This window comes from Patagioenas fasciata, chromosome 1, assembly GCF_037038585.1.
Source record: "Patagioenas fasciata isolate bPatFas1 chromosome 1, bPatFas1.hap1, whole genome shotgun sequence".
Taxonomy (NCBI): domain Eukaryota; kingdom Metazoa; phylum Chordata; class Aves; order Columbiformes; family Columbidae; genus Patagioenas; species Patagioenas fasciata.
In genome coordinates, this window is record NC_092520.1 from 94,529,964 (window position 1) to 94,555,000 (window position 25,037).

At 41.6% G+C, this 25,037-nt stretch overlaps 1 protein-coding gene across 6 annotated transcripts in view; it reads left to right on the forward strand.

Annotated features, from left to right (window-relative positions):
* Positions 1-15,104, forward strand: part of KCNJ15 (potassium inwardly rectifying channel subfamily J member 15) — a 36,480-nt gene extending 21,376 nt beyond the window's left edge. For 2 of the 6 annotated variants that reach the window (XM_071811117.1, XM_071811109.1), the window contains exon 2: positions 13,011-15,104. In XM_071811117.1, coding sequence (XP_071667218.1) covers positions 13,027-14,157 — 1,131 coding nt within the window. In that variant the 5' untranslated portion in view covers positions 13,011-13,026 and the 3' untranslated portion in view covers positions 14,158-15,104. Of the gene's footprint in view, positions 1-9,672; positions 9,876-10,717; positions 10,967-12,092; positions 12,231-12,404; positions 12,651-13,010 lie in introns of those variants that run through there. The other 4 variants (XM_065845639.2, XM_071811103.1, XM_071811097.1 and 1 more) reach the window with 4 other exon arrangements.
* Positions 15,105-25,037: the final 9,933 nt, after the last annotated feature.

The following is a 25,037-nucleotide window of genomic DNA, read 5'->3' on the forward strand; positions in this document are numbered from 1 at the left end:
GAGGTTCCCAAGAAACTACAGGACAAAGAGAAATGGGTAGTGAATCATGCAGTTATGTCTGCAGATCCCAACAATGGGACATGCATTGATTCTGCTGCGCTCCCCTAAGAGGAACGGCGGTTCATTGCATGAGCTTCACTTGTCACCAAACCAGCCAGGAAACTCACGTTGGAGTTTTTCAACCAAAATTCTTATGAGCTGAAAAGGCAGACTTAGGTCAGATGAAAGATGTAATGAATTCGTGTGAACAAGATAAAGCAGCTTAGACTGAACAAGTCTGAGAACAATTTTGAAAAGTAAAATATTTCATTTTGACTTTGTGGAAGGAAGATGTTGCAGTCTGTCACTTCAAGCAGTGTGTTGTTCTTCACCTGATTTAAATTAGACACACACATATACAGCTCTATATGAACATCGAGGCAAAGTGAAAGATATAGGGCTTTTTTTAACAAATAGTGTCTTTAGTCTGGAATGATTTTTTTTTTTTATTTTGCCAGAAAAGTGGAAAGTTTTTTTTTTATTTTTTGTTTGTTTTGATATTTTTGGTTTGGCAAGAAAATCAAAAAACATTGATGTGTACCAGTACATTTATGTTATTTCCTCCCTTTCAGAAGCCACAGTCTCTGCAGCAGACTGAGGGGTCTGTGTCATGGAAATTGGCAGAGATTGAGTAATTTGTGAAAGCAATGAGAAAACAAATATTATTTTCCCTCTGATTCCTTGGGAGTTTATCTGGAAGTAATACAATACTGGGCTGTTTAACATCCCAGTCAAGAATCTCAGGAAACAGATTTTTCGTACAAAATCTATAGTTTATATTCCAATGTTTGCAATATAAGACTGACAGCAAGGTTCTGTACAATGGTAATATTTTTGTTGATGGAATGGGTAAATAATTAACCTAGCGTATATTAATTTCCATCCCCTCACAATGAAGGGATACAAAACGGTGCACATACTTCAATCTGTGGGCTAATTTCAGCTTAGCTTGGCAGGTGAACAGAGGCTTCAGAAATTACATTCCAGCAAGCTTCATGAAACTAGGTGATTTTGCAAATCAGAAAGACTTTATTAATGCCTTCACTGAGAAGAGGAAATCAAGGGGGACCAGCCTTAACCAGACATCAGAGAATCCACGTGGAGGCAAATGCAGTTGAAAATTCTTTGCACAGAACTTGCATGTCGTTACAATCATGGGGTTCACTGTGGAGATGTGATAGCAGGAGAGAACAGAGCTTTGCCGGCTCCTTTCCCATGACCTGGTGGCTCCTGCCACTCCATGAGCTACAGTGATGGCCCTTGTGGGAGGGAAGGTGTGGGCAGTGGGGTGGTGGCGATGGTGGTGGTCCTGATCCTGCAGCCTTCCCTCTGCCAGGCTGTGGTGGGTGACAAGAGGAGCCCTTTGCTCTCAGTCTACCACCTTTCACCAAGATGCTCACGGCCTGAAGTGCCCTCTTACAGGGAGCATAGAATGACACAGCTGAAAACTATCTTTTCCATTTAAAATTCCCCCAAATTTCCCACCATTAAGCTTGAATTTTTTTTTCATCCCTCTCATAAAATATCAATCCATTCAAGAGTGTTACTGAAGTACTTCATATAAGCAGAATGGAAACACATACTAACCAGCAACTTATGCTACTTTTACTTTATAATTCTTATTTTTTTAATGTCTTTAGCACTCCACAAACACAGCTCAGAGTTCCAAGCAAGCAGTGGGGCTCAGGCCCCATATATCTCCATTCATGGGCAGAAAAAGAGTATTCCCATGGACAATATTGGGACTCTCTCCTGTTTCTTCTCTGAAATATCAGGTATAACTAAATTCCTCTGGAGGCCTTTCCTCCTTCTCCCCTACACATTCTACCCCTCCTCCCCCCAAAATGTGCAGAAGTGGAAAACAGGGCATTTTTCCATTCATTGCATGGAGAGTATGAAAGCTTGGCACACAAGTGAGCTATGTGCTGGAATTTGGGTGGGTCTAGGAAAAAGCACAGACTTCAGTGGAAAACATACATGGGTGTGTGTGTATGTGTGAGAAAAAGTCTTTTAAACCTTAAATTAACCACATCCATGGATTGGTCAGGGAAAAAAAAAAAAAAAAGTTAAAATTGTCCTGAAATAAAGCTCTTGGACAGTACTAAGAATAAGCAACCCTACACCAATATTAAAGCGTCACTGATATTTTTAATTTGTCCCTGACCACTTCAAAGACGCAGGTGAAAGACCCTGGTGTATACACTGGTGCAGAATTTTAATGGCTTATAGGACCCCTGTGACCATTTCTGTCCCTGCTGGGAGCTCTGGTCACTCTCCATGAGACCAGTGAGGAGTCAGCTTGGCTGGGGGCAGTGACAGGTCTGGCATGGGAATGGGGTCAGGGATGGAGATGGGGATGGGGACAGGGTGTGTGAACTCTGGGTGACACCAGTGGCCTCCTGGGGGCTGTGTTTGGTGGGTGCTTTGACAAAGCTTGAAGGGACGCTTGACTGGGAGAGGATTTGCTCTGAGACCATAGCTGCAGCTTGTGGTTACTGGTCATTATAGATGTGTCTGGGACTTGCTGTTTGAGAAAATTATTTTATGTCAAGATCAAGAGACTTGATCTAGACTAATAATGGCACAAAGGGAAATGTATGCAAAAGAAGATGCATTCACAACTGCCTAGATACACCAAGATCTACCACATCAATACTCTGTATTTGCAGCTACCTGTGCTTTACAAAATAGTCAATGTATCATTTATGAAAACACATATTGCACAAAGTAATAATTTAAATAGTAAAAATGAACCTATGATTTCTATATAAGTGCGTATATGTTTGCCTATGAAACATCACGACCTGGTTTTATTAGACACCATTTAATTTTCTTTTGAGAATTCAAAAGTATGAAATTTTTGTTTTTGTTTAGTAGCTGCCAAATATTTGTTTGAGATCAAGTAGAACTTGCTGTCTGTTTATCAGACCTTGGTGCAATTTGAAATCTTTCTGGTGCAGAGAAAACAGAGTAGGAATGAACATTTTTGAAACTGTTCTGTCCCTCAAAGAGAATACTGGTCACCCTTACTCAGTAATTCACAGAAAGTAAATAATTATAAAAAACCAATTAAGTAAACTATATGTGTCTCTGCTGTGTCAGTAGCATCACCTGTGCTTTGCCTAAGAAATTTAATGTAAAAATCATTAGTTTTGGTGAGGGAAGTGGATACTCTGTCTCACGGGCTACATATTGCTAGTATGAAAGAAGAGTCACTTCTTGAAAACATTTTTCACAGTATGAACTTGTTCACACAGGTAGAGTAATTCTTCTTAACCAAATAACTTCCTGAGAAAATCAGCCTGTAACAAGTTTTAAGACAACACCATGACAAACCCATCTTTCTTTCTTGGAAATGTGCTTTGCAGTATTACAAAAATCACAAGGGCAAATTCACTGTTATGTCCTGGCCATGCAGAGGAGCCATAAATTTGGCTGAATTAGTGGGTTACTCTGCATTTATTGTTACTCTGCCCAGATGAAGCAGCACAAAGCAGCTACAGTGCACAGGTAAGAGAGAAACTGTCACAGAAGAAAAGCTTTCCTACTCTAACAGGGTCCATCTTCTTGCTGGGTCAAGGTGTGCAATTTCCTCAGTTAGATTTGAGTCTGTCTGCATTAGGCACTAGATGAACAAAAGGTTATCAACATGAAGACTTTTCAATAAAATGTTTTTTTTTCCCTTGGCAGTTTCTTTACGTTTTTCAGCCCTTTCATTATTTTCAATACTTCTGAGGTTTTTGCATATTTAAAAGTGGAAAGGGGCAGAATTTTTTTTGTTTGTTTTTTGTTTTTGTTTTTGTTTTTTTAATAATTCTTTTCATAGACTGGTATTTCAGTTTCGAGATTTAGTGGCTGCATAGAGATGGAAAATTACAGACATGTTTATTTTGGCAGTGTTTGCGAATATGTACATACAGTGTGATATTTACCCTCCATCAGCATAATGTCTTGTGATATGGGCTAAAGGAGTGCTGCAATTTGCAGGAAATGCAGCTTTCATATACAGAGAGATCATTAAAAAATCTGCCCCAGCAGAAGCCTGATGCCCTGCAGGGAGCCCCACCTCATGGCCACACCTACACTGAGCTATGAGAGCCCCAGTGTACGATGACTAATTAAAAAGCAAAACCCAACTTGACCGGGATACAGTGCATGCACCATGTGATGAATTGGCATGACAAATGGTAATTAAAAAGAGAGCTGCTGAGCCACTGCATGTATTCACACTGCACAGCTGATATACAGGCAGGAGCTGATGTCCCTGTTCATCAGAAAGAGACAAGGCTGGTGCTGGGACTTGGTGCCCAGTGTCAGGCGTGAGGCTCAAGCTATCTGCAGTCCAAGAAATGAAAGGAGGGCACAAGCCACTCTAAATTATTTGAAATATCCCATCGCTGCCTGGTAAATATCTTTCATGTGATAGCCGTGGTAGCTGAGAAACAGGGAGAAGTAGCCACAGCAAAGGCAGACTGAGGGTGTTTCAGACAGCTTTTGTGAACTAGCAGCAAAGTGAGCAAAGTGCTAGCTTTTCTCTCTGCCTCTTGCATAACCATGACTAGGCACATTACTTTTCATGATCAGCCACCTGTTGATAATTTAAATTAAAATTTAGATTAAATATCTGGTTTTGGTTTTGTTTGCTTATTTTTAAATTAAACCAGATTTTTATTACACCGAGAAATGAAAAGCAAACAAACAATGAAAGAAACAAGACAAGCTCTCTGTTCTGCTCACCCTTCTTCAAGTCTGAAACAAAAGCAGCAAATTTCAAACCAACTGCACATTGGCAAATCAGTTGTTCTGAGTTTAACTTTTTTATTATAACTATTATGCCAGCTTGTGAAGTGACAGGAGAGTACTGGGGAGGTTAAAAACAAGGTGCTGTTCTTTACCAGTGGTGAAAGAAGGCAAAACAAGAACACAGCCAAGCTGCGGTGAGCAAGGAATGACAGTCCCAGCAAACTTAGGCAGCAGCCCAGTCTGGTGTGTTTGTGCTCTGTGTTGACCTGGTAGGGGACTCCCCTATGAGCTTTGTCAGACTTAACAGTCTGAGCAGTAGATGGGTTCAGGCTCACTATTTTCTATATTGTTATAAACCCTCTCACTGTGTGACTAAAATACTAGAAGAAAACACAGTCATGCCTCGGTTAAGTACAGAAACATGAAACTGTCTTGGCACATGAGCTCGTGCGGTCAGATTATAGCCAGGTAATTTATAGCAGGCAGTATATAAACCAGCATCATGAGAGGTAAAATATGTCACTGGGCAAACAACTGAACCACCTTGAGCCCCAGCCCTGAAACCTGAGCAAAGAGCAGTGCAGCCTCTCTGGTTGCCTTTGCCAGGCTGGTGCTCCCTGGAGAGCTGTGCTCTGGCGAGGTGACCTGTCCTCACACCGGGACAGGGAAGGTGGTGGGAGCTGTGTGAAAGCAGGCTCTCACAGAAGCCAGAGCAGCTGTCTGGCAAAGGGCCTGTTCCTGAAAAAGGAATTAAGTACTTAAGGAGGACTTAGGTAGGCCTTAGTTGACTAAGTGAAAATCTCTTTTGCAGAAAATCCCTGCCCAGCTTCTGTTATATACTGGAAGTTCTCAATGTGTGCAGGTGTCTCCATTTCTGATGCTCTTTTTGCTGGGTGCCCAACAGGTCTGTGTTTGGGCATGCCACAAAGCACCCTATAAGACACCAAACGGATTTGTTTATGAAGCAAGAAGAGACAGAAATGAGGCATTCCTTGGTTCATCTTCAACCTTCTCCCAGCATACCCCTTTCTCTGCTTCTCCACCTCCCTCCTGCATAGCAAGGCTCCCTGAACTGTGTGGCTGCTGTCACTTGTGTTCTCAAATCTGACCATCGAAGGAGGTGGAGGTGACACTCTTCTCCATGTCCGGGGTGATTTGTTCCAACATTTCCACCCTTGCAGGGGAATTCACTCATAAGGAACCATCGAGATGGAGTGGGGAGATTCTGCACTTTCTAATCAGGATGCATCACTGTATGGATGAGGATTTATAAGGCCAGAAAGCAAGAAGGCATTGACATTACTCAGTGGACAGGCTATTAGGGTGCTCAGCTGGTCACGGAGAGTATGAGCTGCAGAATTGCATATGTGTTTACACTGTGGTTTCCTGAAGGAAGAGACACCAAAATTGTCTTAACATGGATGCAGAAATGTCTCAACAGGTATTTTCCTGGCTTTGACTTTGGAAATGGCTATTTCGTTTTGACTGACACATCAAGTAAAAAAAATGAATTTAAAAATGTGTTTGCTTGTGACCAGTCACGAAGGGCTGAAATGTTGCAAAATTTGAAACCATTGAAAACAGAGTCATATAATGGAGAGGTTCGGAACAGGTGCTGTGAACCTATGTAAGATACTTGCAGAATATAAAACAGTGTGCAGTCTTGTGTGATACAACTGTTCTGCTGCCACAACTGCATGCTTCTCTGACTGTGGTGTAAGCACAACTAGTTCAGATTTTTTGATTCACAGAGAGTGGGAATGGAATACTAAGCAAAATGAGAGAAAACAGGGTAATGAGAGATACCTTCATGGAAATGGGAAATGTCTCAGGGAGAAAGAAGGACACAATATAGCCACTGAAAGCCCCCAGAGGCATCCTAGAAGGGAAGAGTGAAGAAATAGTGCTAGTGACTGCAAAACAGGACAACTGTAGGCATTAAGCTCTCAGAAGGTCTGGTCCTGGCCTTAGTATTGACTGCAAACATTGATTGTGAAAGGGCATCACTCCTGTCTTCCATTAGCTCAGTTTCTTTTCTTGGATGTTGCTGAGATGCTTGCCTGCACCAGAGACCTATGGTGAAGGGTCACTAATGTTCCTACAGCAGGCTGAAGATGTAAATGAAAGTGGAAGTACAGGGTATGAACTTGATAAGCATAATGCAGCAATAATGACAATAATCCCTTTCAGCCTTGCAGTGTAGTTCTGACACCCAGCTCCCCAGAAACAGAAAGAACAGGCTCTTGAGATTCTATTTTGACGTGCCCATGTAGACAGAGCCAGGTATGGTTAGTACAGGAAGAAAAGGAAAGGGTAAGTGGGTGGGAAAAGCATCACAGAAGAGGCAGTTTTTAAAAGCTTAACCACGGTAATGTAGTGTTTGAAACTGAAAAGAGTTTGAAGCAATGCTATGCCAGCAAGGGAGACATTCAAAAGTATTGAATGTTGCACTACTAAAGAAAAGCCATTTGTAAAACTAAAAGAGCAGAACAGGTCTCTGGGAAACCTTTCTCTGTTTTCCATCAGTATTGTATAAACCATATCATCAAACACAAAAAGGAGAGTTTCAGAAACTGATCAGTTACTTCTTTTTGAAAGAAGACTTCATTGTATCTGGGGATTCCTGATGAAGGCTCCGCACAGCCAAGTCCCCTGCGCATCCACAGAGCCCAGGACAGAGGCTGGAGGGCAGGTTTTTGGAAGGACAGAATGCTCACTTGCAGTGTGTTAGCTGTTCAGGTGCTGGCAGTATGTGCTTTTTCTCCACTTGGAGGCCTGTTGCAGAGACCTGTGAAATCACTGAGAGCTTCTCCATTAACCTCAATAAGCTTTGGGTCATCTTTTGCCTTCTTTCTGCCTGCTTGGTTGTTTTCCTATTTGCTTGCATCAGTGTTGTTTCCAAGGCTCATCTACATAAATCAACAGTTACTGTGAAGCCTAACGTCCTGCCCTTGGAAAGAACAAGAGCACTGTAGAAATCTCCCTCAAAAACAATGCACTATGTGACTTCTCCAGCTTTAATTCACCTTCCATGGACAGATGTCAGGCATGCAGCCTAGGAGAGATGAAAATGGATTTGGATTTTCACTTTCTTCATGCTAGTCCGTGAATGATTGTTGCACTGGCCCTGCCATGAGGGATGAAAAACACGTGGTGCTACTTCCCCAACCACACCGCTCGCCCCACCTTGGGCACAGTCCTCAGGCACTACCCTGCCTGCAGATTTGGCTGTGTTTTTGCTTTACCTGCTCCTGGGTGCCCAAGTCTGGGGACAGTCACCATTCACAGGGCTGCCCTGCACTGGTGGGTGGCTCTGCGGAGCGCTGGGGAGCTAAAAGCGCGGCTTTGGGAACTGATTTGGACTTGAGGGAGTGTGTTTACAGGTCTCTTGGCTCACTCCTTTTGTAAAATAAAATAAAAATGTGTTAATTTAGTTTTGAAAGACAGTATCTTTCACAACATGGCTGAATGCCAGCCTACCTGTCACCAGTCTCAATGCTGATCAGTCGTAATACTGAAGGACTCTTTTACGAATGCCAGCGTAGCAGCTTGACAGCTGCATGCTGCAGCTGGTGGCAGAGGTGAAGCACCCTTTTGCAAACACTGCTTCCTTCCCTCTACCTCTGCTCTCTCCTTTTGTATTCCATAACTCCACTACAGAGGATTCTGCTGGTTGACAATTGCATGGCATAACCTGGTACATAGCCCAGAAGGAGGAGGGTGTTCATGCTTGGCAGAGAGCTGAGAATTCAGGAGGCACTTTTTATAACCTACTGAACCACATCAGACCTAGGGACGATCTAAAGATTATGTGATTCTTTCCAATGTTTTCTTTACTCACTCCTAAAAAAAAAGTCAAGCCTGCTAATGGTTTATGCTGGTTGAAAAAACAGTTCAAGTTTTGCCCCTGTATCAGAGTGGCAGTGAAGCACGTATGAGGGTTTGCTCAAGTGGCAAAGCATATCTGATTTGAAAAAAAACAACCCCCTGAGGCCATTCAAAAAAGTCATGCTCCTGTACACTTTTGATCAGTTGCGTCTGCCAAAAGAGATCTTGCACAAGCAAATCTGGCTTCATGCAACAGGAACATTTTTATGTGCATGCAAGCTGGCTTTGACTTCTTGATAATGTGCTCTTTGGAAGCAGTGCTAATGTGCTTGTTATATCCTTGGCTGCTGGAATTACCTTAATATCAAGGTATTCATGGTTGGTGGTTTGGTATGTAGCTCTATGTTTTATTGACTTTGTCTGTACTAAACTTCCTTATCAGCATGTGCTCTGATGGGGAGTCTCCTCTGGCTGTTCCAAAGGGCTGGTGAGGAAAGGAGGCAATTCACAGGACATTGGAGTGCTAGACAAATCTGAGACAATTTCACTTTCTTCTCTCTTGAAGTATCTGTTTCCTTAACTGTAATTCAGTTCACTTTCATTTGCAGCTACAGTTTGAATATGTGGGTTTTTTTACAGTAATAAAAAATACCTTACCAGTGTAAATACTTTAGCTAATGGACAGTAGATGTTATTTTAACTTAAAAATGTATACTACTGTTATTGTTCAGGCTTGTTTTATTACATTGCTTACTGTAGTAGACATGATTTTTCATTTAGAGGGAAAGAAACCAAGCATTCCAAAATCTTTCAGCGGAGGTTCTGGCGATAGTTGTTCAGGCACAGAATATCTGAGCTGCCTATATAAGGTATATGACAGGAAATAGTAATGCAGGTGTTATAACATGAGTTTATAACATACAGAGACACCCATGAGTCATTTATTGTGGACTATTGTACTGGTCACTTAACTCGGGAAGCAGTGGGGAAGTGGAGGGGAGAAACCTCCTCTGAAGCCTGGTTTTGTTCCACTGTTGGTTTCATCAGAGTTTCTTCCACCAGATGACTGCTCCTGACTTCTGTCAGTGATAATTAAGGGGAGCACAGACAGTGCTGCTCTGAGTCGGAGTGATCGATCCTCTCTTCCCCTATCAATGTGGCAGAGAAAAAGGGAAATGTTTCTGTACGGAAAGGAAGCCAAGATCGATTTCGCTGGAGAGGAAAAGAGCACTGGAGGAACTCAGGATCACACAGGAAAATGTGATGTAAGAGAAAAAAAAATAGGAAACAAATCAACAGAAAAAATACCCCACCATCAAAAAAAGCACCAGAAACTGGCTGGGATCCATTTCAGGAAATCACTGTAAACCTGGGTAACTTTGTCACATACAGAAATACAAATCTAGGGAGGATGCAAAAGATGACAGAGGAGCTCTGATACAGCCTCTTTCATCTATGGCGGACTGCAAAACTAACAACTCTGCCATGCTGACCCCACATGTGGAGATCAGCTTTACACATGGGGACAGCAGAGAGGCACAGTGAGAAACAGCTTTGACTGTGAGTTGAAACACAGTCTGCAACATGCCAGACATGGCCTATGGCTGCAGCCAATCTTTACTTCTTGTGTTGAGCCTGAAATGGCAAATTTTGTAGCTGTCCTCTGTTGGCATAGCCCAGGAAAGACATCATTCCTTGCCACTACCTTTCTACCTCCTGTCTTGTGAGGGAACCTATTCTTTAGCATTTCGGTATGTCCATAATCTTAGGTGTCCTTCACCAGCTCTGCACATGTGGTGGCATGCAGTGTCAGGATTTTCTCCATTCAGGGCTCCTGCGCAGGGAACAACATATTTCAGGTCAGAGCAAAAACAGGAGCAAGGACTCTTCGACAGGCCCTTGTGTGGGTTGAAACTGTGGACCCAGCTGGTGCTGCAGATGAGCAGTGCAGTGTATGAGTACCAGCTCTAGCATCTGAAGAATATATCAGACCCACAGTGCATGTGAGGTAGAGAGGTTCTTCACACCATGCCCAGTGCATCCCAAACATGTCAGATTTATCATATATATGCTGACCACTTGTACAGAAGCCAATGTTTCTTGCACATGGTAGAGCCACAGTGAGTATGGTATGCCAAGGGTTCGTGTGCCCCTCACCTTGGGATACCCCTGGCCCTGACTGGATAACTCTGATCTTCACCAAGCCTGTGAGCCCTGTCCCTGCCACACCAGCTCAAGCCCACCAGCTGGAGCACGAAGAAGGGAAGGTGGAGCCTTGGCTGCCTCCATCCTCGTGGCCTCCAGAGAAGGAGGAGCTGGCAGCCCTGGGGAGCTGCTCCCAGGAGCAGGCGTCCAGGTAGGCTGAGCAAGGGTATGGGATCGGGACATGTCCCTGGCACTGGATTGGAGAGCCCATCTACCTCCTGGCATGGCAATTTGTAGCAGTGAATTTTTTTCTGACAGCTTAATGTTTGTACCTGAAATGAATGGCTAAGGGAAAATGTGCTTGAGAGGAAGAGGTGTACCTATTTTGGGACAGATTTTTGCATACATTTTATATCCATGACTTATCCAGGGTCAGGCTCCGTGTGCAGAATAGACCCTCTTCACAAAGTAGTGTGCATTTTCCTGAAAGGCTTCCCATTAGATGCTGCATGTATTTACAGCACACTGACAGTAGCACTTCATTTTGAGTTTGCCTAAAGAGCAGTTGCATGTATGCTCCTTCCTACTCCTACCCCTCCCCTCCCCCCCCCAATTTCCTCTTGTTGTTCTTTTTTCAGATCACTTGAAGGTTTTTTCCTGTTTATTATCCGGACATGCTGTGCATTGTGTGATCATTTGACTGTCACATAAGGAATCTCCTACTGGGGTCATTGATGCATTAATTTCTTATATATATATGTAGATATGTATATATGTATATATATATATATACGGCAATGGCTCCCAGACTATGGAAGAGAAATGCTGGTGATTAAAACAAAACTGGAATGAGCTACAGGTGTTACTGGGTGTTAGGTTTAATTACCTTTTCCCAGAAAACCTGCTACAGTGTGATGGGTATAGTCATAAAAAAATTTCTCCTTAATTGACATAACAGGAAAGGTACTTAATGAGCAATTATGCTGATGTCCTGGACTGGCACATGTGTGTACCACAAATATATCTTGTACTTCCTGCAAAATTCTTTTAAGTAGTTATGAGGAAGACGTTCTCTTTTTTTTTTGTTCTTTTTATTTTTTTGGTGGTTCACGAAAACGAATCACTTAAGGCTCTTTTTGCGGAAAACAATGGAACAAAACAATGCTCTTTGTGCAACCTGCCAAAGCACAAAGGATGCATGGGACATTTTTTTTTCTTTGTTGTTTTTGTCAGCAGGAAGTTTTGATGTCGGAAATGACTATAACATGCACTGTCCTTGCTCTACGTAATCACTGTCTCGTCTCACAAGCTGGGTCTTGTTACTTGACTCATCCAGCTGGCACAGGCACCATTCTGCTTCACTCTGTGGGCTTTGTTCAGTCCTGAGTGTCCGCACACTTAATCTCCATCTGGACTGATGCACAGTAAACAAACTTCAGGAGTCGGGTGGTCCAATGATTGCTCGGTTCGCACAGGTCAGGGCCCACGACTAGAATGCTGACTTTGTGAATTGCCTCTTTTTTTTTTCCTTAGATGGCTTAAAACAGGACTGCTGTACAGTGCAAACAGCTTCTAAGAGTTTTCAGGTGTAAATATCCCTTTCCAAAACTCGACTTCAATGTGTTCAGGTCTGCTTTGTTTCCTCCTAGGTTAGCTGTAGGTTTGTGACAAAGAGCCAGATCCGACTGAGTAAATCACTTGTGGAAGTTAATTGTTCACAGTGAAAGCTGGTCTGGCTCATTTTTCGTCCGTCGCAGGAAGAGACAGAGGTGGTGTGCTGGATCTGCGTTCTAAACCAAGCATTGACGTGACTTTAATTTTGATCAGATGTCTCTCTTCAGGGCATTAAAGAAAACCTGCTCACTAATCAAAAAGAGACTCTTCTCCAGAGAAACGTAAGAAAAAAAAAGAAATAATGCATTTTACAGAAATAAAGTACTAGTATAAAATTTCAGCTTGGTCAAATTTCTTTTGCAGGATATCATAAAAGAAACCTACTTCTCCATATTTGGCAGTCACCAGAATCGAAGAATGTTTTGGGTTGTTTTATTTTTCCTGGAAAAAAAGAATATCGAATTATTTGTAATGTCAGATATTGTATGATGGTAACTTTATATACCAACTGTTTTTATTCACTGCTGCTGTGTTTAGATTATGTTTGTGCCTTCTTTCCACCAACATTTTCAAACGCTTTTCAGAATCAGTTATGTGCTTTGATTTCATTAAGTAACAGTCTCCTTTTATTCTCCCCTTAGGACTGAAGCAGTGAGAATGGAACCCACAAAGATTAATATGTCTCGCCTGCCACTGGTTAACGGAGGCATCGACACTGTCATGCTCAAGGCACACAAACCCCGTGTGATGTCCAAAAGCGGTCACAGCAACGTGCGGATAGACAAAGTCGATGGCATTTACCTGCTCTACCTTCAAGACTTGTGGACTACAGTTATAGACATGAAGTGGAGGTACAAACTCACCTTATTTGCTGCTACTTTTGTTATGACCTGGTTCCTCTTTGGAGTTATCTACTATGCCATTGCATTCCTTCACGGTGATTTAGAAATAAACAAGTTCACTCCAAAGCGCGAGCCATGTGTCAAGAACGTAGACTCTCTGACTGGGGCATTTCTCTTCTCCCTGGAGTCACAAACAACCATTGGCTATGGATTTCGTTTCATTACAGAAGAGTGTCCTCATGCCATTTTCTTACTTGTAGCCCAACTGGTCATCACCACTTTGATTGAAATCTTCATCACAGGTACCTTTCTGGCCAAAATTGCAAGACCTAAAAAACGGGCAGAGACTATTAAATTCAGCCACTGTGCCGTCATCACTAAACACAATGGAGAACTTTGCCTGGTGATTAGGGTAGCAAATATGAGGAAGAGTCTTCTGATACAGTGTCAACTGTCTGGGAAGCTTCTTCAGACATATGAAACCAAAGAAGGGGAACGGATACTGCTGAATCAAGCCAGTGTCAAGTTCAATGTTGACTCCTCTTCAGAGAGTCCTTTTCTCATTTTGCCTTTAACCTTCTACCATATTTTGGATGAGAGCAGCCCTTTGAGAGATCTCACACCTCAGAATCTCAAGGACAAGGACTTTGAGCTTGTAGTGCTCCTGAACGCCACAGTGGAGTCCACCAGTGCTGTCTGCCAAAGCAGGACTTCCTACATCCCCGAGGAGATCCACTGGGGCTATGAGTTCGTGCCTGTGGTTTCTCTGTCTCCAAATGGAAAGTACGTTGCAGATTTCAGTCAATTTGAGAAGATTAGGAGAAGCACAGATTCCAATTATTATAGCATGGACTCTGAAAAACAAAAATTAGAGGAGAAATACAGGCAGGAGGATCAAAGAGAGAGAGAATTGAGAACGATGTTATTACAGCAGAGCAATGTTTGATTGCATGGACAAAATATTCTGATTAATCCTTTTTGCAAACTGAAAAAACATATTCTCTGTGTTGTATGTCCACTATGAAAAAGCAGTGAAATCCTTTTCAGCAAATAGCTTTGATGTATAGTAAACCTATCCCTTAGGCTGAGCTGTTAATCAAGTATTTTGTAATTAGGTAGGGTTCCTTTGTTCATGATCGTGACTTAACAAAGTTGGAATCGTATAAAGTGTCTGCCGTATACAACCGCTAAAAGCAGACACACCACTTTCCATTTGGAAAGTGAAACTAGATGCACTGTGCTGATTCCTTCAAATATTTATTTGACATAGTTTTACTGTGAACATGTATTCACAGAAACAGCACGCAGTACTGCTAGAAAAAGATATGCTCCTTTAAATATATATATTTAAAATGTGTATTCTCGTACCAGGTATTGCCTTCGTGGCAATTCCTGGCACTGACAGACGGTTTGGTTGGATGTGGAAAGAGCCCACTGGGAGGTGATAAACTTCTGAAGTCTTGAAGGAGGATGACAGGGTAGTCATACTGGGTGCTGATGAAGGGAGCTCTGCTACTGAGGGCTTGTTGTGTGATTGTTTTGTGACCACTCACTTTTTAAACCTTGTTAATGCCTGATTTATGTGTAATAGCAAAAAGGGAAGATGAGGGCAAGATACATGAAATCATAACAGTAATCAACTAAAGTTAAAGCTGATTTGAGACACCTGGTTTTTATCCAATGTAAATAGTTTCTAATAGCAGTGTAACAATACATTTCTACAGATTGCTTGCTTTGCTATGGACAATATTTAATTTTGGTGAAAGGAAAACTGTATAATGTCTATAGACAATATTTACTTTTTCTGGCAACCATAAAGGACAAGCATTCTTTTAATCCGTTTCATTTTTGGTCTATTAAAATCCTTCTCTTAATAAAGGAATTTAATTTGAACAGCTCCTGATCTTTTTGTGGCACGGGGGAGGGGGTGGTACCTCAGAGATGCTGAAAAAGCCGAGTGCTTGACATAGACAGTTGCATCCAGCACACAATCCAGGGACTCAGCAGATCACAAAAGCAGTCAGATGACAGGTAACAAACCAGGTAGCAGTGATGCACACGTAGCATGCCTATCATACTTAAGTCAGCTTTTGCGATGGGACTTAGAAATTATTTCTGACTCATATCACTTTGGCAACATTCTGAGTTCCAGAGATTGAGCACCTCTAAAGTTCTGGCAAGGAAAAGCTGTATTCAATACGAGTTTTGGGTCTGTGGGCCAGGTTTTGTGCTGAGAGCCACCAAGGCCTGCAGTGATGAAAGGACTTTTCGCATCATTACACTTACTGTGCTGCCCAGTGGAATGCAGTCCGGCAGTCTGCCATACAATATTCTATACAGTAAATGAATCTAGCTTGATGTCCAAAGAGGCATGCACCAAGTTAAGCACAGGAATGCCTGTGGCATCAGGAATGAATGTTTAAGAAGAAGGAAGCAGATGCTGTAGAGAGTTGTGGTGATAATAGAGGCATGAGAGGCTAAAAGTCCTCATTTATGTAAATGGTTAGCTCTCCTGTGTCAGAAGCAAGGAAGTTTTCTCAGGCTGTCATAATCGTGACCCCACGTAGCATTTTTGGAAATAATTTCCAGGTGGTACTATGCTGTGTTTTCACACAGGTTTTCATTTGCTACAACATATAGAGAATGCCAAAGTTTTAAATTACTGATTGTTAATTTTCAATTTTCCTTCACTTTGTCTGATTGCTTGTTTCATTGCAAGGAAGCACATATGCTCCATCAGTTTTTGCAGTCACTTTGCAGATCTGAGGTTCCCATTGATTTGGGATGCCGAGGTGTAAGTGCACAGGTGTCTTAACCCTTCTGCCATGCCTTAGCCTTCATGATTTTATAGTCAAACACACACTCTTTCAAACACACATTCCTTCTTATCTGGGTAAGTGCTCAGATCATTCCCAAAGTCATTGTCTCATCTGTATATTGACTGTAAAACACCTTCACCAACAACAAGTGAGCTGGTTCTTCTCCAGAAATACATGATGAGGAACTGATCCCTTTCCTCCCATCCCCTTCCTATCCCTGGAAATAGAGATGCATGTCAATTTGTATTTCTCATGTGAGCACTTCATCCATTTCAAGAAACTTGTTTATTATTTCACTAAGTAAACAGGCAGAGACTAAGGTCCCTGTGTAAACCAATCCCAGAGTTCAGTCACTATGTTCACTGTGACATACCTGTCATTAGGTTATCCTGAAGAAAAAGCACTATAAGCAAATCCTTGGAAACATAAGAAAAAGAAAAGGTAAACACTATAAATCTGTGACAAAGTCAAGGCGAATGTTCATCAGGTAGTGAGACACTGTATAGTAGCATTATATACATACACTAGTATAATATATAATGCACTGTAATTTATTCATTCCAGCTGCAGTACAAATCTTACTCTGTAATGAGCTGTACTTTTCCTTCTTGTTTTTGTGCAAGCATACCCACTGCCCTATCTGTAAGTTAAGAGCAGAAGTGGCCTTGGAGGAGCATTCTTAGCTGCAAAGTACTAAACTGCAGTGGAAAAATATCATGACATGGATCTGATATGAATCACCAGCAAACTACAACCTCTCACTGCTTGTGGTAAGCTCTTCTGGTCGTGTAAACACAGCTATGGTGATTTGTCTTGGCTGAGGACTGACAGGGTGGAGAACCAGAAAGAAAAATTTCCATGGCCATCCTAAAGCTGTCTTACCCATGAGTAAGGACCATCCTGCCCACATGGTGACTGAGGGTGTGAGAGCCTTCTTGTCTGCCAGCTTCTTGTCCCAAAGATGTTGGGACAGATCATCCACAGTTCCAGCAGATCAGGTACCTACAGAGTCAGCAGCGGCACCTCCTCCCTCCTGTCCTTGCACCACAAATGGAAGATACTGCTTTAGGATCCACTGAGTTGGATGATTATATCAGTCTCTAAAATTTACCAACTTTATAAATAAATTTAAATTAAATCAGAATCTAAAAGATACTGGGAAAGGGGATGTAAAATGGAAAAACAGAGAGGAAAAAAGCCCCGTCGTATTTGCTGCTTCCATAGGATGCCAGATTAAAAAAAAAACAACAACTCTCTCAGATTTTCTGAGATGACTCAAAGGACTGGAAAAAGTGAATGCAGTTCTGTATTTGAACAAACATTCCTGATAGCTTCTGAACGTGTTTGATCAGTGTTAGTTTGATGACAGCCTCATCTTGAAAGAGAACAGGTAAGACTCTGTGACAACTCTATTAAATCCATGATGGAGAGAAGCTTAAAAAAGCACAGTGTACGTCCTAGCTTTTGCTTATATGTTGCTAGTATACAGTTTGGCTGCAAAACAGTCATGTCTTCATCACCCTCATGTTGTTGGGATTACATGAATAAAGGAATGTTACCCTGACTTGCCTTCTCAGCCTTCAGCAGATATTCTCTTCAAATATTAGATTACCAGAACAGAGCCCTTTTAATGCAACAGGTACTGGTTGAACATCCTGTACCTATATGGCTTGAAAGAGCTTTTGGAGCATTTCCAGGATGTCATATATTCCCTCAGCAGGCTGTTCAGAGCTGTCCTGTGCTGTTGTAGAACATAGTACATGCAGGAAAACAAGGCAATTCCACAAGTAACACAGGATATGTATGCTTTTTGTGCTTTTTGCATCTTCTCTTAAGAATAAATTCCACAACAGTCACTGTGCACTTCACCACATTGCATGAGAAATTCATTCACTCTTTACTATCCCTTGCAAATATTTATCCAGACAAAATATGATGTGATGACCAACATTAGCGATATAGAAAGGACAAGTGTTTAAGGACATAAGTTTTATGACTCTGACAGACACATTGCCATCAGTTTTTCATGGCAGACGAAGACTGTACTGCTCTACCTGACTGCATCTCTCCTTTGTCCAAGGTCAGGATCCTCAGGAACAACAGCAGAATGGGATATTGTCTGGAATTACTGAGGCTCCAGATGAGATTCAAATTTGTGGCAGGTTCTAATGAAACTGAAACCAGTTCATGGAGGTAAGTTGGTGCTAAGATCCTGCACTGGGGAGGTGCAAGACATGCTCTCTGTACTGCTGGTTTTCATGTAGAGCAAAAATATCTGATGGGGGCAGAAACATAAAGCTGTCTTCAGCCACCCTTGCTGTATATCTACTCTCCCGTGGGAATACACCAGCCTCAAACTAAAATCCAGTGAGCCTGAGTTGCTATACATTACACAGGGATGAGGTGTCTGAAGAAAAGACTTAACAGAGATCAGATGGCTCCAATACTCATTAATGGCTTTTGCAGAACAACTCGTTCACCTCACATAGACCTATTACAACATCTTTTCCCTGCTACCACTCATAATAAGCATCTAATTATCTAATATGGTTAGGATAATAATTTATCTTTCCCTTGTAACAAAGATATATACTCGTTTCATAAGCAGAGTAAGATTTCACTTAACAACTGCAGTTAAACCACAGTTTTCAAGTTAGGGAATTGTTATTCGTTCTTTACCCTAAGAAATTGGTAAAATTGCCTGTGAAATGTACCCTTCACTGTGCTCCAAAATAAAAAATATCTCAAAATAAATATCAAAGTCCAAGATCTGGAATGAATTAGGTGATTCATGCTGAAGGGCCAAACTTGCTAGTTATCGGAAAAAGAACAAATTGTTATTTTCAGAAAAAAGTATTATAAATGCTACCCTGATGGCAGACAAAGTTCAGTAAGAACAGTATATACCACAGCAGCCTATGAAAGATGCTTGTTGTGAGTCAGGATAGTTTTTCACTATGAAGCTGTGGATGTATATCTGTTTTCCTGTTAGAAACAAAGCTTTAGGCAATGTTCATTTCCCAAAGCATGTCCAACTGATATTCATGTGAAAGAACCACTCACTTCAGTCTCAGTGCACCCATCAGGTGTCTGGGGAAGGTCAGAATGGGGGTTGAGTATAATTCCCAGTGAGATCCCCACACTTCTTCCTCCCTCTCTCCTCTGCTGTCTCCCATGAATTCATTTTGAGAGGATCTGTTCTGAATACCAAGTGTCCTGAAACAGCAGTGAATAGCAAATGGTATCCCTACAAGTTCTGTATAAATGTGATGCATCTCTAAAAACTGCAGAGTTGGGTTCACATTATGACAGTTTATGGCTTGAAAAGATAAGGAAAAGGTTTACCAAAAGAAAGAAAAAGAGGAACAGATAAATACTTTTTCTAAGTGTTCAGCTCTTCAGAACTGAGACTTGTGTTCCTCTTCACATAAGTTGCACTTAAGTGTAAGGTGAGCTGATTTTTATTTCTTAGAAAACTGCCGTAAAATCGTATTTTGACTTATACCTGGATGAATATGATAGCTGATCTTTTCTCCTTCAACCAAAGTGCTTGGAAACTAGAACAGGCACACAAGACTTATGTTTTGAAAATCAGAAATTTTCAGTCTTCCAGGTGATATGTTGAAAAATGTTTACTCAGCTATGAAATGTCTGTTAATGAAACACTGATTGCTTTATCCTGGCAATTTTATTTATACTAACCTCACAAACCTAGTCATATCTGTTGTTCTGAGAGGAAATAAGTCAGCTAAGTTTCTTCCCCGGTAGATCTCTGCTGTTCCCTAGTTCTACAGAAAAATGAGAGCTTGTCTGCACATGGAGTTATTCCAGTGCAATTATTTAACAACTCCAAGTAACTCAGTCCTGAACGATAGTACACGTGGATGCTGCGAGACTGGAATGTGGGTGTCTCTCCCTGCATCAGCTTCACTGACTTTCATGACAGATTTCATAAGAAATAAAAAAAAGAAATAACCATATTGCCAAATTACTTTCTCCATTTTACCACTTCACAGCTTTACAGCTTCTCTTATTCCAGATGCATTTATTTGCATGTGCAGACAAGCCCCAGACTGTGAGGAGTTTTGCTCATGGAAATGGTCTTTCTCAGGAATTCTTTCTGGGTGTTAATGTCACTGAAATTCAGAGGACAAATTCTTGGCTTCATGGTTGCCCTTTCTGCAGCAGCCTGGTGTTGCAGAGAGGCTGTAAAGCTGATTCAAGAAGCCAGCTGAACCTTTTCTCTGGCAAAGAGAGAAGCATCATCAAGACCAGGCTATTTCCACTGGAAAAATAAGCCTAATTTTGTTCAAGAAATGAATGTGCTGTAATGAAATTTTACAACCCCCATAATAAACCCATTATCGAGATTGTGACAAAATGTGAAAAAGCTTTAAACTTCCAGTTGTTTCATGTTAACCCAGAAGAATTGTAGCCAGCTCTAGTTCTGTTTCATGATGATCAGTTGGTGTGAGATACAGGTTTGTTTAAAGACTATGTTTTACAACCATAAATTTGAGTATTTAGCTGGAATTTGAACTTAGACTTCATTGCTAATCTGTGGTCAGTGACTGAAATGGTATTTCACAAGTTTGCCTGTGGACTTTCATATTCTGAAAGTGTCTGTCTTAAACCTGCAAACTGATATCACCATCTCATTACCAAGTATCTATGTCATACCTGAATACAACTGCTAAATAATAATAACTCTGCCCATTTTGCTTTCACTCCTCTTTAGAGCAGGAGGTTCTTGGGTGCTTTATTAAAGCAGTATGGGGTTTACTGTCATTCCTCTTCGTAGCTGGGAAGCTGTGGCACAGAACAGTGAAACAGCAAGGGTAATCCAGCAGGTCAAAGCCAGAAGTGTCAATAATAAGTGTGAAAGTTGGAGAACTGAGTTTTAGTTCACTGAGGCTACAATTAGGTCACATTGGGCATGCAAACATTTTTAATACATTTGAGGCTACCTGAGAAGTGATATGTGTCAGATTTTCTATCTCAACCTCCTATCATCCAGGGGACAGGTCAAATTCACACAGATGTTTGTCCATTGTGATAAATGCCACTGTTACTGATACAATTGTTGTTCTGCTCCTCAGTTCTTTTGGTCAACCCATGATGCCATTCCTGTCTGCTAGGACAGCACCTCTGGTAATTTTTTTGTATACCTGCTCAGTTTCCCTCTCTCCTTGGCCTCCTTCTCTCACAAACATTTGTAAAGTAAAAATCCATTTACTCTCTCAGCCAGTCAACAGGAAAGGTGGATTGACATTGCTGAGACCTGTGGCTCTATCTCCAGGCCCAGCATGGACAGGACACAGGTCTGAATGAGACGCACCCAGGCGATGTGTCCTGAACCTGTCCAGAGTTGCCATCTGAGGTACCCCACAAAGTCCTTTGGAAGCAAAGCTTATGAAGAACTTAGTGGTTTTTTGGACTTTATCTGCATTTCTTTAGTTATGTGAGGACTGGAGTCACTGCATTGCTTACAGGTACCTTCTCTACCCAGGCTGGACAGTAATTGACAAGAGCAAGCTCTGCAACTTAATGCTATTAACTGATGGTTAAAATACACGATTGTGTTCTCCGTCATCCTTCTCCTACCTAACTTCTGCCAGAGAGCTTTCTTGGGAAACTTATGTTCACAGCTAGGTTTAGAGAGCAGACAGCTGGTACAGGGCAAGAATATGTTAGCTTATAACCACATCTATTCTGATGAAGCTTTGTTTAAAATAGCTTCAATTTTCAGGCAGTTACTGAGTGATTTGTGGGGGTGATGGAATAATACTCTAGAAGGAATTAAACTGCAAACAAACTGAGGGGCTGAGCACTAAGTGGAAATATTCTAAATGTGAAGAGACCAACTCCAAATGCAGGCTTGGGTTACAGAAATAGAGTATTTGCTGCTAGGAATGCACTTCCAGTCCCACTCCTGGGTCAGTACGTGTCATGACACCAAATATGTATGTACATGGTGATCTGCAGTATAACTAATTCAGTTGCTGGCAAAACGCGTGGTACACCAGACATGATCCAAAGTCCCCTGAAGTCAAGGGCCCCTTCCATTGACTTCAAAGGACTCTGGATCTGCACTGCAGGGATGGCAAGCCAAGCTCACTGCTGGAACAAATGATGACAACTCCATGGAAGCCAATGTAACTGCTTGTGCCAACAGTGAATCTGGCCTATACACTTTGTTCTGCAGTGATCAGAGGCTGCATAATTCATTCAGTGGTTTGGAAGGTGATTAAATTTTCATGGCCATCAGCATATCAGCCTTGTTATGTACCAAATTAGATTTTGACTATATGAAATAGTTATTTTTCACAATCATTTATTTAAATGCTCCCTCTTCATTGTTGTTGAAGCAGTCACTGTTTGCTCATTCTCTTTATCTAAAATGCTGCTTAATCTTTGAAGCCTTCCTTTTCACACAGTGGCAAAGTAATAAAATTGATTGTATGATTATGAGTCTGGTTTTCATTTACTGAAGTGTTGATAGAGGAGAAATGAAATCACACTACTTGTAAAAGAGCAGAGTGGAAATAACTCTGGACATTACTAGCTCTAGTGAACGCAGCAGTAATTCTGAGCTGGCTCAATATTGGCCATTTTCAATTCAGGCATTTTAATTCAGAGGAGACTGTCAAAGCATTGTATTTTGTCTTCTCTTTACTAGAAAGTCTTGGTGATAAATCCATTATTCAGAGATCCATGCAAGAATCTAATGTAGACTGTAATGGCAACATTTATGATCACAAGACCACACAGACAAAAATAATAAATAGGAGAGAATTATGGAGGACAGCCTGGTATTTCTTTCCCTTTCTATTATTTTATTTAAGTTCGTAGGCTGACTGCTTGTTTTATTGGATTTGTTCATATTAGCAACCTGACAAATGACTACCATCTGTGGATTGTGGCAAATTAAATACTCCACAGATTTCCATCCCTTTTTGGCCAGCTGAATGAATAGCCTTAATCCAGAGAACAGATGTCAAGTGGGGTATAGCTTTTTATGAACACAAAAAACATATATGAAAAAAATATACATTACATTTTGGCAAGGGGAAGCAGTGAATGTTATGAGGGGTTCAAAAGAACTTACAAGCCTTATGTTAATTTCAGTCTAGGCAGGAACAATTTTGTGGCAGTGCAAAAAAATGGTGCTTGAGGAACAGCTAATAAATATTGCACCATTTCATTCTTTTTTGTTCATTTGTCCTTATAAGCATCACCAGTGACCAACAAGGAGGAAAAACTCTATTAAAAATGCTTATTGCACCTTCTTCAGTTTGGAGATTTCTTCCCCTTCAGGCAGACAGCAGCCCCGTAAATAGTTAATCTGGAGTTTGGCACATCTAAGAGATCTGTGGTGGAGGAAGGAACAAGTTAGTGATGGGTGGAAATCTCTGGCAATGCCAATAAAAAGGTATTCCAATTACTCTTCCTAAACATGATCATCAGTAAGTTGGTAACAATTTAACGGCCCTTGTAAGGAGATATGCTAAAGTGATTAGGTTTAATTAATATAGAGTCATTTATCAGAAAGAAATGATTCAGGGTGATGATTTCTCATTCATGTCTTCATGAAGGGGGAAGTGCATGCTCCAGACTGGCTTTGCATAATTTCCTTCGTTTCCCGTTGTTTGCACAGGAGCGAGGCCTCGATTTTGTCCTGGGTATTGTACTGCCTGGAACTGAGCGCACTGGAATATCAGAATGATACATGCTTATCTTTCAAAGATGAAAATTCTTTCAGCCTATTAAGAATCTTTACAATTGCATTTGCAGTAACATCAGCCTACCTGGGAAAGGCTTTAGATCTGGGATGTTCATAATTCAGGATAAAATCTGTCTCACTTTTTGCCATGCTGTCAATGTTTCTGTCACACATGAGGTAGGCACCTACATGGACAACTTGCAATGAGGTAGATTTTGTGTGATGGTCACTTCTCAGGAGCACAAAGCCCAGGAAGAAATGGGTGAGGGTGATTCAGACATTGTACTGAATGTGAAATGTAATTTAAAGCATGCTGCTGAAGGTGGACCCTCAAGTGTCCCTGAATATCGGTTGGGATAGCAGTGGTTACATAATCCTGCCTGCAGACTTCTGCTGGCTGATGTCACATGGGTGACATAAGCCCTACGAGCACATTTTGGCCTGCATGGCCTGGTGGTTAGGTGCATGTGTGGAGACTTGGTACTAGCCCCTTCATTTCACAACCCAGCAACCCCATTACACAGCCTGCTCCAGTCTTCACCTCTTCAACCACAATCCATTCTCCCCTAGTCTTACTCTGTTGCTCCAAGGGCAAGTATCACATCACACTGGCTTTAACAACAGCAGTAATCAGTTTTTGGACTGAATGCAGCTCTCATAAGCCTTTCTAACAGCAGTTTGATGAGACTAGTGAGGTCCCATCTGCTTAAGAAAAGCCCCTCGAGCACAGACCGGCATTGGGAAATATTTTTCGTGCCTCTGACAAGTCGGTTGGAATTTCTAATCTATAGCTCTCCCACAGCTGCAGGCACCCCTCCAAAATGGGTCTGTCTTGAGGTATTTATAACGTGTCTGTCACCAGGGTAGCCAAGCACCACATAGAAATGTGGCACCCAGGTTTGCAGCTGATGCAGCTCGTCATCATTTTGTCTCCCAGGTTCCCCCCCCTGGCATGCTTCCTATGGTGTTCACTCAAAAAGAACTTGTTGCAAATGTTCCCTCCTGCAAAAGCTCCCTCATGGGGATGGTGCACAAGCCTGGCACCTGCTGCCCTGCAGATCAGCATCCCCTCCACAGAGAGAGCCTTCAGACAAGTCTTTAGTTTTTCTGTTCGTGAGTTTGGGCTAGCATAGAATCATAGTATCATTTCAGTTGGAAAAGACCTTTAAGACTTTTAAGATCATCGAGTCCAGCCATTAACTTAACACTGTCAAATCCACCTCTAAACCATGCCACATACAACAAACTTCAGATGCTACAGTGAACAGCTACATTTAGCTGAAT